The sequence below is a fragment of the Mastomys coucha genome, unplaced genomic scaffold, assembly GCF_008632895.1.
Source record: "Mastomys coucha isolate ucsf_1 unplaced genomic scaffold, UCSF_Mcou_1 pScaffold22, whole genome shotgun sequence".
NCBI lineage: Eukaryota > Metazoa > Chordata > Mammalia > Rodentia > Muridae > Mastomys > Mastomys coucha.
Window position 1 is genome coordinate 78,532,200 of NW_022196905.1, and position 13,128 is coordinate 78,545,327.

The 13,128-nt window shown below is 37.6% G+C and overlaps 1 protein-coding gene across 7 annotated transcripts in view; it reads right to left on the reverse strand.

Annotated features, from left to right (window-relative positions):
- Window positions 1-13,128, reverse strand: part of Cenpc (centromere protein C) — a 72,007-nt gene that overhangs the window by 32,185 nt on the left and 26,694 nt on the right. For 6 of the 7 annotated variants that reach the window (XM_031342903.1, XM_031342901.1, XM_031342907.1 and 3 more), the window contains 4 exons: window positions 12,587-12,796; window positions 4,877-5,466; window positions 2,589-2,762; window positions 500-779 (listed from right to left, as the gene is read on the reverse strand). In XM_031342903.1, coding sequence (XP_031198763.1) covers window positions 500-779; window positions 2,589-2,762; window positions 4,877-5,466; window positions 12,587-12,796 — 1,254 coding nt within the window. The remainder of the gene's footprint in view (window positions 1-499; window positions 780-2,588; window positions 2,763-4,876; window positions 5,467-12,586; window positions 12,797-13,128) is intronic. The other variant, XM_031342905.1, reaches the window with a different exon arrangement.

Below are 13,128 nucleotides of genomic sequence, written 5' to 3' on the forward strand. Positions count from 1 at the left end.
AAAAAAAAAAAAAAAAAAAAAAAAAAAAAAAATTACAGTTTTCAATTTTATTTTGAAATGTTCTATCTTCTAGAAACAATATACAAATGATCATATAAGCAATATAAAATTGGCTATAGTAAATATCATCATGTTCAGTTGTAAACCTTAAGATTTAGAATCAGGTTCATAAAGGTATCTAGAGTTTACAAAGACTCCAAATTAAAAAAAAAAAAATTGAGAAACAATACAAATCTAGCTGAGACTAATAAAAAAAGTGACACCAAGTGGCATAATGACTAGATATCTATCACTTTCAATTCCCAAATGAGGAAACAAGTTCAGAGTAGTTCTGTGCCTAGGTGTCACTTAGCTAATTGCAGAGCCTGAATTTAAGAACAACTCTGTCAGAGTTCTTTATGCTTACCCTTACTCTGAATACTGCACAACAAGGCCAAGCCAGTAAATTCTGAATGAGAAAAAGAAAAGACAGCTATATTGTAAATACAAGAAAAATTACCCAGAAATATCAAGCCTCTTCTGAGTTGGGTCTGCCTCAATGCTCTTCAATGACTTCCTCTGGGAACCAGAAATGGCATCACGGCCACTAACACTTCCTCCAGAACCCTTTACATTTGAAGAATTCAGTACTCTTGAGCTGTCCTCTGTCTTCTGTCTTTTTGATGGAAAAGGTTTCTTCCTAGTATTCTTAGATACATGATTTCTCTTAGTCTGTTTTTTTCTATTGGGATATACCACTGATGACTGATTTTCTTCTTTAGAATTTCTATCAACAGAACCTGAAAATTCAATGACAATTTAAAATTAGCATATTTGTTCAAATGATCTAGCTCACTGAAATACCAACATTATTACATTTACATAAAAATATACATACTGATTTCATAAGTTAAATTTGTTTCCATATAATTTTTTTAAATTTTTTTTTCAATTGTATTTTCAGGACATGTACTAGATATTTTTTACTTCCATTATAAACTCTCTTAAATAATCCTCTCTCTGGATTTGCGCATTACTTGCCTGACCATCTATAATGATCAGTGCTTGAAGGACCCCCAGAACTGGTGAGATCCTTACTCAAGTCTCGGGATGATGCGACCACCCAATGACTCATGAGAGACCGAACTTGCTGCAATCACATGAGGTTTATTGGGGATACCGGTTCTGGGGTCGATCTCATGACCTTGCCAGTCAGAGGAGTTCAACCCAGAACACAAGAAGTGTGGGGTATTTAAGGGAAGCTGGGGGCGGAGAGAGAGTTACCAAGGAAACAGAACATAAAAACAGTGGAAAATTTCTGAGGGACCTGACCCAAGGTATTCAATTAGGGAGGGGAACACATTCATTCTAGGAATGTAATCTTCATCTACTGGTTGACAGGGTGGAGAGTCTCATAAACCACTAGACCTTCATTCTTAGTTCCGCCCTCATTGTGGATCATTCAGGAGGGGCAGGTATCGAGAACCAGAGCCCTGAGGCTCTGGGTTCCTGGAACTGGCTATTTTATATTTCTGGCTGGCTACAGTGGCCCTCCATGTCCTTTTAGGTAAAGGTTATACACCATACATTTGTATTAAATGCCTTCATTTTAAATTCTAAGATTCTCCAGCCTTTCATGCTGTCAGCTTGACAGGACCTAATATGCTAGGAGATGGGGCTGGGCATGCCTACGGGAGGCTAGCTTAGTTGTTACTGTTAACTAAGGGGAGCAGACCCACCCATAGCCAATGGGTGGCACCATTCCTTGGCTGCCATCTTGGATCCTGGATGATACAGAGTGCAGAAAGGGTGCTGCTGAGCAGCAGCATGCATTCCTTCTTTGGATCCTGAGTGTGGATGCAACCTAAGAGGCTAGCCTCCTCAGGCCATGTCTTACCCTCTAGAACTGTAGGCCAAAAGAAATCCTTTTTCTCATAAGTTTCATTTATCAGAGTATTTTGTCACAGCAATATAGAAAAGACATCATCCTTAAGATCTGTTTCCCTAATTCCAAATTTCTCAGTTTATCATCTTTCTTTGTAGGAACCTACCCAATCATAGTACCATGTACCAATATAGTACTCAATTCTACCTATTCACCCCTGCTGTCTTTCTTGACTTTATTTACCCTTCATCTGATTTTTAGACACCTGTCATTATGTGAATTATTTTATCGATATACTCTTCTCTCATAGAATGTAAACTTTCATGAACACAAGGACTTCTGACTTTGTCAGTTTGTCCACAGCACTTGTCTACATGCAGAACACTAGAGAATTTTATACTTCAGTTGACAACAGTGAATCAATTTAATTTTATCTTCATAAAAGCTTTCTATATACTGAGAATAAGACACACATAACATCATAGAGAATGACTGTAGGGACCCTTCAATAAAGATAATTTAAATAAACCGGGCGGTGGTGGCGCATGCTTTAATCCCAGCACTTGGGAAGCAGAGGCAGGTGGATTTCTGAATTGGAAGCCAGCCTGGTCTACAGAGTGAATTCCAGGACAGTCAGGGCTACACAGAGAAACCCTGTCTTGGAACAAACAAAACAAAAACAAAACAAAAACAAAAACAAGATAATTTAAATAAAAATACTTACCTTCATCTGATTTTACAATCCACCAGTCAGATGAATTCTGAGAAACTCTACAACTTTTCCTGGAAGGCAAAGTTACTTCTTCGGGAACAAATTTGTTCCTGGACCCTGCAGAAAACCATTTCTTTCTAGATTTTTCCTTGTTAGTTTGGGTTCTATTCTTTTTTTTCTTCTTTTCTAATATAACAAAAAAACACAAAAGCTATTCTAAAATATAAGTTTTTAGAAGTTCACAAAAGATTTTAAATAAAGCTCATTAATAAAACATCTTGCATTTATCCAATGAGCTATTCTATTTTCACCTCTATTTCTTTAAAAGAAAATATGTTTTCAATAAGATGTGATTTTCTGTCAATTAAATGTAAACATTGCACCCTGCTTGTCATAAACTAAAACAGGAATATGTATGCCTGTGCATGCAGGGACATGCGTACAGGTACACATGTGTCCAAACCAGAGGACAACCCTAAATGTCACCTCTTCTCATTTATGTATTTATTTACATTTTACTGAGAGAGCTACTGCCTGTAACTCAGCACTTAAGCTATACTGGCTAATCATCAAGCCCCAGGGATAGGCCTATCTCTGCCTCCCTCGCACTTGTATTACAAATGCATGAAACCACAACAGCTATCATTTTTTGACTAGGGGCTTGGGGATCAAACTCAGGTCATTCTTGTTGGGAACCATGAGAGACCTGAGAAAAACATCCTGCCCCAGCTGGCTGAGCACCTTGGAATAAACATCCTGCTCTCCAAGATCCAGCCCTGAGATAAGAAACATTCAGTGTACCATGACTTCTGAGAACTTCTCCCCCCCAACCCCCATGCCCACCCCGGGGTCTTAGCCCCAGAAGATCCTGTAAACATCCTTTTCTCTCCTTCCTCTCCCCCTCCCCTTGTAAACTTCCTTCTCCCTCCTTCCTCTCCCCCTCCCCTCCAAGATTTTTTGCTTTAAATATGCCCTGCTCAACCAAGTAAACGGCTCTTGACAAGCAATGCTTCCTTGAGTCCTATCGTCTCTCTTGCCCATTCTTTATTCACAGGTTGTGGCCCTCCTCACTCCCCCAATAACTTGTCCTGCAGGCCAGGGCATTCTGCTCAGAAGGCAAGCACTAAGCTGTCTAGCTTCCTAAGCTGACTGCCTTTTGAAAAACAAAACATTGTTTCTTTGTACTTACCACTACTCGAAAAATAAGACTGGAAATCACTAGCTTTCACTTAAATTGTTTTGAAATCTTCTTTTGGAAGAAGACATTGAACATGACTAAATTATAAACCTTGAAATGGGGTTACTTTGGATTACCCCTACTAGCTCAATCCATGTATCCTTAAAACGTGTGATTGCACAGGAACTGGGATGATAGCAGGAAAAGCAAAAAATTAGTGACAGAAGAAACTAGCCATTGCTACCTTTGATGATGGAGAAGGACCAAGTCTAGGATTATGGATAAGTAGATAGGATAGAAAAAGCATGAAGTAGACTTTTCACAAAAAGAACAGAGCTACACGAAGATCTTTCAGTCTGTTTCAGTACCATGAAATTTCTGACCTAAAGAACTATTTAAGATTTTTTAAAGGGCTGGAGAGATGGCTTAGGGGTTAGGAGCACTGACTGCTCTTCCAGAGGTCCCGAGTTCAATTCCCAGCAACCACATGGTAGCTCACAACCATCTGTAATGGAATCCTGTGCCCTCTTCTGGTGTGTCTGGAGACAGTGACAGTGGACTCATATACATAAAATAAATAAATAAAGCTATTTATTCATTTAAAAAAATATTTAAAAAAATGTAAGTGTGTTAATGTACTAAATGTGTGGCAATTTGTAACAATGAAAAATCATAATCAGTATATCAAGATATCAGAACAATATATTCATTAACCAGTTGATATTCAAAAGTATTTATGAAGCTATAAAGCTCTATGGCAGTGTTGGGTAGAGATTTACTTTCTGTTCCTCTACTTTCATTTTATACACATCCATATAGTTATATCAATCTGCATACCCCATATAAATAACCAAGTAGCAGGGGAAGACCATATTATTAACTTGTTTATAGTCTCTTACTTCTCCATGTATGTTTCTACCTTAGGAACGTAAAAAAAAAAAAAAAAAATATCAAGTGAGTCTGCTCTGAACTATACCTAGAGAGATTTCCAAGAAGAACCCCTAAAAGGTGGGTCAATCTTTAGAGGAGCTTTCTGTTGTTTGCCTCCCAAAGCTAAGAGAAATACTAACAATTATAAAATGATGCAAGAGTACTCATACTCTGAATTAATATAACCACTTACCACAAGCTGGCTTACATTTCTTGGGAATAGGCTCATTCGTCACCTCTTCACAGTCCTCCATGTTTCTTTTTGAACTGATTTGTAACTTGTCTTGGCCAACTTTTGACATATTCCTATTTTCACTGTTACTCTGTCCCATGCTGAGCTCTTCGGCTTCTTCAGTCTTAGACACCCTCCTCTGCTTCCTTTTCCGGGTGGCTGGTTTTTTAGCATTCTCAGAGCACGTTTTATTTTCTATAGATCTACAATCATTTTCCAACTCATTTGTCCAAGTAGTTCGCAGGATGTCTTCACCAGAGAGCTGAGCTTCCTCTATTGGGTGAGCTTTATCAGACTGTGTGTTACTTACAAAAGTCCTCGCAGATAAATTATGAGGTTTCTCTCTTGACATCTTACCTTGAGGCACTGCAATGTTTTCAGGAGATGGCATGTGGTGGCTCAGATGTCTGCCTTTCCTTGGTATCTTCACCCAAGGTTGACTTGAAAAACTTCTATCTGACCCATCAATAATAAATTCATCTTCTAATAATTTCATGTTGTTTGGAGGAGATGGAGGAGGTGGAACTGCTGCTGTATGCCTAAACACAGAACTAAAACAAAACATTACTGTAACACTTAGAAAGATCTTTGTTTAGTGAATAAATATTTTATACAGGAAATAACATCTCTATCTGTTTAAAGAAGCGGTTCATGTGGCTCTTCAATTTTCTTTAATCTCCCCTCTATTTTATACTAAGAAGAGGATAATAGGAATTTAAAGCTGTGCATCTATTTTAATGCCTTTCATTAAATATATACACTAAAACCTTGAAATTCACAACTGTATAATTATAACCCAAATGTATTTACTTATAATAGAAAGTACATGTCATATTTATATGTTTGATTAAATTATTTGGACAGATACCTGTATTTCTTCATATTTAAAACACAACAAGATTAAATATAATAAACAACCATACTTAATATTTTAAAAGAACAATAATATAACTGATCTTGAATGGTTTCTTGTTTTTTTCATATGTAACAGAACTCTATTCATAACGGCAACCAAAAACAGATATCAAATGAAAGAAATATAATAATTATTCATTCATATTAATGAACTATAACATATAAATTTGATCTTAAGGTTCAAATCTCAAGCTTGTTTTCACATATAGTTCAATATTATGATAATGGTTCAGAATTGACTAGGGTATCACAGGCACAAGAAATATAGTACTACAAAACAGGAAAGGATAATTCTTATTACAAAGCAAACAATGCCACACAATCTATTCTCATGAGGCTGTAGCCCTATTTCCCTGAAACTTTAGCCCTAAATTTATTGTACTAAAGAAGCATTATCATACTTGCATGTACTCAGTTACAAAATAGGCAGCTTTAATTCTAATCACCATTTATAATCTGACAACATTTACTAAAATATTCATAAAAGAACACACATTTATACATCTTAGGCAACTCACACATTTAGTGATTATCCTGGTAGGTTTTTGTTTGTTTGCTTGCTTGTTTATTTGTTTTACGGAGGTTTTTGGTTTCCTTTTGTTTGTTTTGCTTGTCAACTTGACACAAGCAATTGTTATATAATTAAAAAAAAAAACATAATTGAGAAAATGCCCCAATAAGATGCAAGCCTGTGTAGCATTTCCTTAGTAAGTGATTAATATGGGAGGGCCCAGCCCATGGTGAGCAGTGTCACCCCTAGGCAGCTGGTTCTGGATGATCTAAGCAGCAGACTGAACAAGCCACCCTGGAAAGGCTAGAAGCAGCACTCCTGTGGCCTCTGCTCCCGTTAGTGCCTCCAGGTTCTTACTCTGACTTTCCTTCAGGAAGGACTACAATTAGTGCAGAAAAGGTGAAATAAACCCCTTCCTCCCCAAGATGCTTTTGGTCATGGTATTTTACCATACAGCAATAGAAACCCTAGGTAAATCAGAGATTGGTTCCAGGTCATGGAGTGTTACCGTGACATGCCCGACCACACGATTTGGGGAGGTTTGTGATAGCATCTGAACTTTAGACTTGAAAAGCTACTGAGTACCTAGAGCACCTCAGTAGGCTGTTGTGTGGGAGCTTGAAAGAAAATATTGAGAGCAATGCAAAAGATGGGCACATAACTTGTACAGTTTCTGAGGAAAGTTGTGAGAGTCCTTTAAAGACTCTATTGGGAATATTTAAAATCTGAATTAAGAATTTGTGGTTATGGTCAGCTAGAGATGAAGAACTGGTGATTAACAAGAGATCATCGACACCAAAGTGAGACCTTTGCTTTGTTCAGATTATCTATACTGGTAATCGGGTGCTAAAGAAAAAGCTGTGATTAAGATCACTGAGGCAAAATTTTCAGGAAAGAGTTTCTTCAAAATCAGTACACAGAAGCTGTACACATCAGTACAAAATCAGACCACAGAAGTGGTCCAGAGGTGGCTCAGGCGTACCTTGTGCTGTCAGCCAAACAATAAGAGTTTCCCAGGTCACACTGGTTCTAAAGCCATAAATAAAAGGGTCATGGAGAGATGTTGAAACTTAGCACCACGTGACAGGGTTAGATTTCTTGAGGATGGCTCAGGAGAGGTTACTGATGAAGGTGCGGCCCCATTGCAATGAAGCCTCCAGCATTTTGGAGCTGTCAACAGCCTGAGATGACAGCCAAGGCCAGTAGCAGCCTATGTACAGTGCACAGCAGAGCCAGCCTCCACCTAATAGCAAGCCATTTTGGAGCCTAGAAGACTGTGATGTGCCAGAAGTCTGACACTGAGCTGCACTGAGCTGCACAATTATTTGGAGTTTCTTCTGTTTTAGTTTGACTGTGAATATGCTCTGGTTCTTCTCTCTTGGAATTTGATGGTACGTAACTTTTTTTTTAAACAGAAGCCCAGAGTTAAAAGACATAAAAAGCCCATATTTTAGAAGACTGGATACTAGAGAGATACCTTAGATATTTTAGAGAGGCTTTGAACTTTCAAACAGACTTTTGTTTTAATGTTTTAAAGAGAGTGACTTTAAAGACTGTGGAGTTTTTAAGTTTGAAATGTGTTTTATATGAAGATATAGGTAGTAACATGTCATCTTGGGAACAAATGAACAAGAAAGGTTGTCACTTAAAATTGATGTCCTTTTGTGTCAAAACAACAAGATCTTGGTTGGTTTTTGGTGCTTATGTTTTATGTGTTATGTTTCCTTTTGTTATGTTTGGTTGTGAACTTGACACAAGCTAGTGTTGTCTGAGAACAAGGAACCACAACTGAGAAAATGGCTCCATAAAACTGGTCAGTAGGCAAGCCTATAGGGCATTTTCTTAATAAGTGATGTGGAAGGGTGTACTGGCTGGTTATGTGTGTCAACTTGACACAGGCTGGAGTTATCACAGAGAAGGGAGCTTCAGTTGGGGAAGTGCCTCCATGAGACCCAGCTGTGGGCCATTTTCTCAATTAGTGATCATGGGGGTAGGGCCCCTTGTGGGTGGTGCCATCCCCGGGCTGGAAGTGTTGGGTTCTATATGAGAGCAGGCTGAGCAAGCCAGGAGAAGCAAGCCAGCAAAGAACATCTCTCCATGGCCTCTGCATCAGCTCCTGCTGCCTGACCTGCTTGAGTTCCAGTCCTGACTTCCTCTGGTGATCAACAGCAATGTGGAAGTGTAAGCTGAATAAACACTTTCCTCCCCAACTTGCTTCTTGGTCATGATGTTTGTGCAGGAATAGAAACCCTGACTAAGACGAAGGGCTTAGCTCATTGTGGGCAGTGCCATAACCCTTGTCCTAAACAGCCTAAGAAGCAGGCTGAACAAGCGTAAGCAGCACTCCTCCATGGCCTCTGGTCCAGTTCCTGCCTACAGAATCCTGCTATGAATTCCTGCCCTAAGTGCCCTCAGTGATGGAGTGTGACCTGAGAGTTGTAAGCTAAAGAAACACTTTCCTCCTAATGTTGCTTTTGATCATGATCTTTCATGGAGCAAAAGAAAGCCTGACTAATACACAATTCACATCATCTAGAGAGACACAGTGTAAAAATAAGGATGAGTACACTAGGATTGAACAGCACTTCGTCCAGTTAGCTAGAAAGGTCATATGAAGTAGGAATTACTCAAAGGACTGTGATCAGATGCACTCATTTTTCACTGTTGTTTCTACACCAGTTTTAAGTAAACCATACAACGCAGTGAGATATGCAAAAATCAAAAACTAGAGTAAATGTGCAGACTCTAAAGGTAGTCTGTACACTCCTGTTTTAGCCTTTTAAGAAAAACTACTACTTTTTACTCATAATAGAAGCAATGGTAGAATGGAAGAAATACATATTTTTCTCTTTTCATTAGGATACATTCATTTTCTAATCCCAAATTCTTAAAAACTTATAATGTAAAATAATAGATATGCTAAAAAATAGTGTTTTAATAGTTGACTAACATAATTAAAAATAAAAGCTAGTAACAAAGTTAACATACTTAGGAGAATATAATTAATAAATGTTTAATGGACATATTGCTTAACATTTTAAGAAATAACCAAACTGACAGACAAATGTAATCCACTTTGTCTATATGTCACTTGTAATCACTAGTTCTTTCTCTAAGAATGTGATGTTAAGCATTTTTAATGAACCTGTGATGGTTTGAATATGCTCGGCCCAGGGAATATCACTATTAGGAGGTGTGGCCTTATTAGAGTAGGTGTGTCACTATGAGCATGGGCTTTAAGACCCTAGTCCTAGCTGCCTGGAAGTCAGTATTCTGCTAGCAGCCTTCAGATGAAGATGTAAAATTCTCAACTCCCCCTGCACCATGCCTGCCTGGATGCTGCCATGTTTCCCTCCTTGATGATACTGGACTGAATCTCTGAGTCTGTAAGCCAGCCCCAATTAAATGTTGTCCTTATAAGAGTTGCCTTGGTCATGGTATCTGTTCACAGCAGGAAAATCCTAAGACACAACCCCAAACCAGGAATCAAGACCTCATAGTTGTCTTCCTCTCTTCTCCTACTTCAATGCACTATGATGTAACCAATTCCAGTTAAATATAAGCTTAGTAAACAACATTGATATTAAAGTTAGAAATAGATGATTTCTGAGTAAGTAGAAAAATCATTAAAGACGATGTTATCTTTGGGCAAGATGGAGTTAGTCATAATGAACTGCAAAGAAGCTAGAAGATACTGATGAACAGACAGACTGATACTAGAAAGCATAAGGAGTCACTGAGCTGCTACATGTGACTATAGAACTTCACTCGCTACATTATCAAAAACGACACTTGAAAAAATCATTTTTCTCTCAGATATGGTATAAAGTTCACAAATATATTTGATTTAGATGGTGGGTAGGATAACATGCATACCAAGTGTGGGGGGAAGGTGTTAACAAAGACTGAACAAAAGAGAAACTTCATTCACCATAATTCTTATATTATATTTCATATTATATAATGTAATTTTATATTTTATATTATAAAAACTTCCTAATGTATCTATTAGCACTCTTTCAGAAAAACAAATAAAAAACTTCTAAACTGGAAAGTTGTCTAAATTAAGAAACAACTTACATAAAATAATAAAAATAAGGCAGGAAGTAAGAGCTCAGAAGTAAACTTGAAAAACCCTAGAAGTCTAGTCTAGACTTTAAGAGAAAATAGCAACTGCCAAACAAACATGGACTTGGCTTACATATTGCAATGTGTAGTGCAGAAACTGTTCACTAGGAAGGGTGAAAGGCACTTGATTTCTTCCAATAAAGCAAGCAGTAGATCTCTGCTCTAACTGCCATTAATTTTAGGTGTGGCCAGGCTTTAGAAATCCCTATGTGCACATTATTAAGTACATAAAATTGTTTAAGTAGATAGAACACATTAAATTTTATTTTAGAACAACTTTAGACATCAGAGAAATATGTATCAAAACTCTGAGATTTCATCCTTTACTAATCAGAATGTCTAAGATTAAAAAAAAAAAGACAGCAAATACTAGCAGGAATGTAGGGATATGGGAACACTCATGCACTACTAATGAGAAAGCAAATTAATAGAGCCACTATGGAAATCAGCATGGTGATTCCTCAAATAGCTAAAAAACAGAACTAACCTATGAATCAATCATACCACTCTTGAGTATAGTCCCAAAGGACTCTTTATTCTATTATAGAGACACCTGCTCATCCATATTCAAGGATGCTCTGTATCACAGCTGGGAATAATGGGATAGGATTGTGGTTCTATTTTGTTGGTTTTGGAAACTAAAGGAATGATTAAGAGGGACAGACAGGGACCATATTTTGCCACTAGAGGTGAAATTCCTAAATCCCCACTAGCTAGGAAATGGAAACATCCTAGATGTTCACCAACTGATGAATGCATGGTATACTATCACAATTTAATATTCTTCAGCCATTAAGAAACCTGAAATGTAGCATTTCTGTATTTTGTTCAACTTGGCATGGAAGACCAGTACAATAATAAATCCTCTGGCAAATCAGAACTCATTGTTCAGTATGAGTTTTTGATACATACAAGAGGTATCTCATGCACACACAAATGAAAGGTGGAAAAGAAACTCAAATTATGAGATTCAGAGTTACCTTGTAACAGAGCAATAACTAGCCACCACGGGCTAACAAAAAGCCATGTGCCAGAATGGGTTGCTTTTTTTGGAGTTGTTGGCCAGTTAGAACACAGACTCCAAACATTAAAGAATATTGTCAGTGCTGTTGGTTATCCTTCAGAATTGACAATAAGACCCTATTGCTGAAGACACCATATATCTGAGTCATAAAATGACTCGTCTCAAGATGGGCTCACTGATACAATCCCAGTCTGAATAGCACAGAAGTAATCAACCACTTCCTAATTGGATTTAGCTGCCACTCCACAAGATGAAACCCGTACCTGGCACTGTGGCTACACAGGTCACAAGCCCAGGGGACAACCTGCTATCTTATTCTCTAAATGGACATATTATTAAACCAAGTCCTATTGGATTTCGTTTTGTCTACACATTAATGTATCTCCCGACCCTCCTCAAGAGAAGCAAGTATTTGTAGTAGACGAAGGAGACCTACAAACTGGTGCGAGTACACAAAGAATTAAAGTGTGGAGTGTCCAGCCCTACAGGGGTATCTACATCACATCCCCTCCTCTCAAGTGATCAAATAATCAAGGAATCACTGGCGGGGAGAAGGGAAAAGAATGCAAGAGTCAAAGCAAAGGTGACCTACAAAGAAACAGCGTCTTCCAGACTTAACAGGGTAGCTACATATATGAACTCAGAGTATACACAAGACCTGTGCAAACTCACGCCAGCCCAGGTGAGCACAAAAGCCCACCCCTAACCAAGGCTGGCAGAGGGAGACTCAGTTTTCTCTAAGGATGAAGCCCTAGTAAGTCAATCATGCTTCAGTGGAAGGCCACACATCCAAGAATATTCGTGCAGCACAAAAGGGACCTGCCAGGTGTTTTTAAAAAAAAAAAGAAAGAAAAAGAGACCACAAGTCGCATTTGAAGAAAAGAAGGGGTGTAGATCTGGGAAGTTTGGGGTGTCATATAGTAGGAAGGGGTACAAATGATCTAAATATATTGTACAAAATTCTAATAAAATTTTTATAATTGAATAAAAAATAAAGAAAAAGATTTCTATGTTAAATAAGATTGGGAATCCCAGATATGGTTCATAGAATGAAACAGAAGGAATGTCCATGAGGACGGTTTCATAACTTTACCTGGATTTAGTTTTCTTCTTGATAGTTTCTAAATACAATTCTGAAAAACTCTTTTTAGACTGTGGTTGAACTTCAGAGCTTAGATCATTTCTTTTCTGAGAGATTTCTGATGATGCCCCTTCTTGTTCCTCGGATACGTTATCCTCTACTTGTAACGCATTGTTCTCTATTTCTGCTATGTTAGAAATAACTTTATCTTCAAAGTTTAACCTGAAAGGTAAAAAGGTAAGCCAAATTCTCCCATGAGGTAAATTACACTCATTACAAAGGTATTCAAATAACAAAGTATCTTAATCAATTTTTTTTTTGCATCCTAGTAGGAAAAAGCTCTAAGAGAGCTTGTAAGATAACTAAAAAATATTAACTAAACAAAAGAAATCATAGAAAACTTACTATTATCACAAAGGAAACTCTCTTATTTACTTGTGTCTGCATATATGATGTATAAAGATGTGCATACCACAGCATGCACATGGAAGTTAGAGGACAACTTTGCAGAGTCATATTCCTCTTTCTTTTTTTTTTTTTTTTTTTTTTTTTTT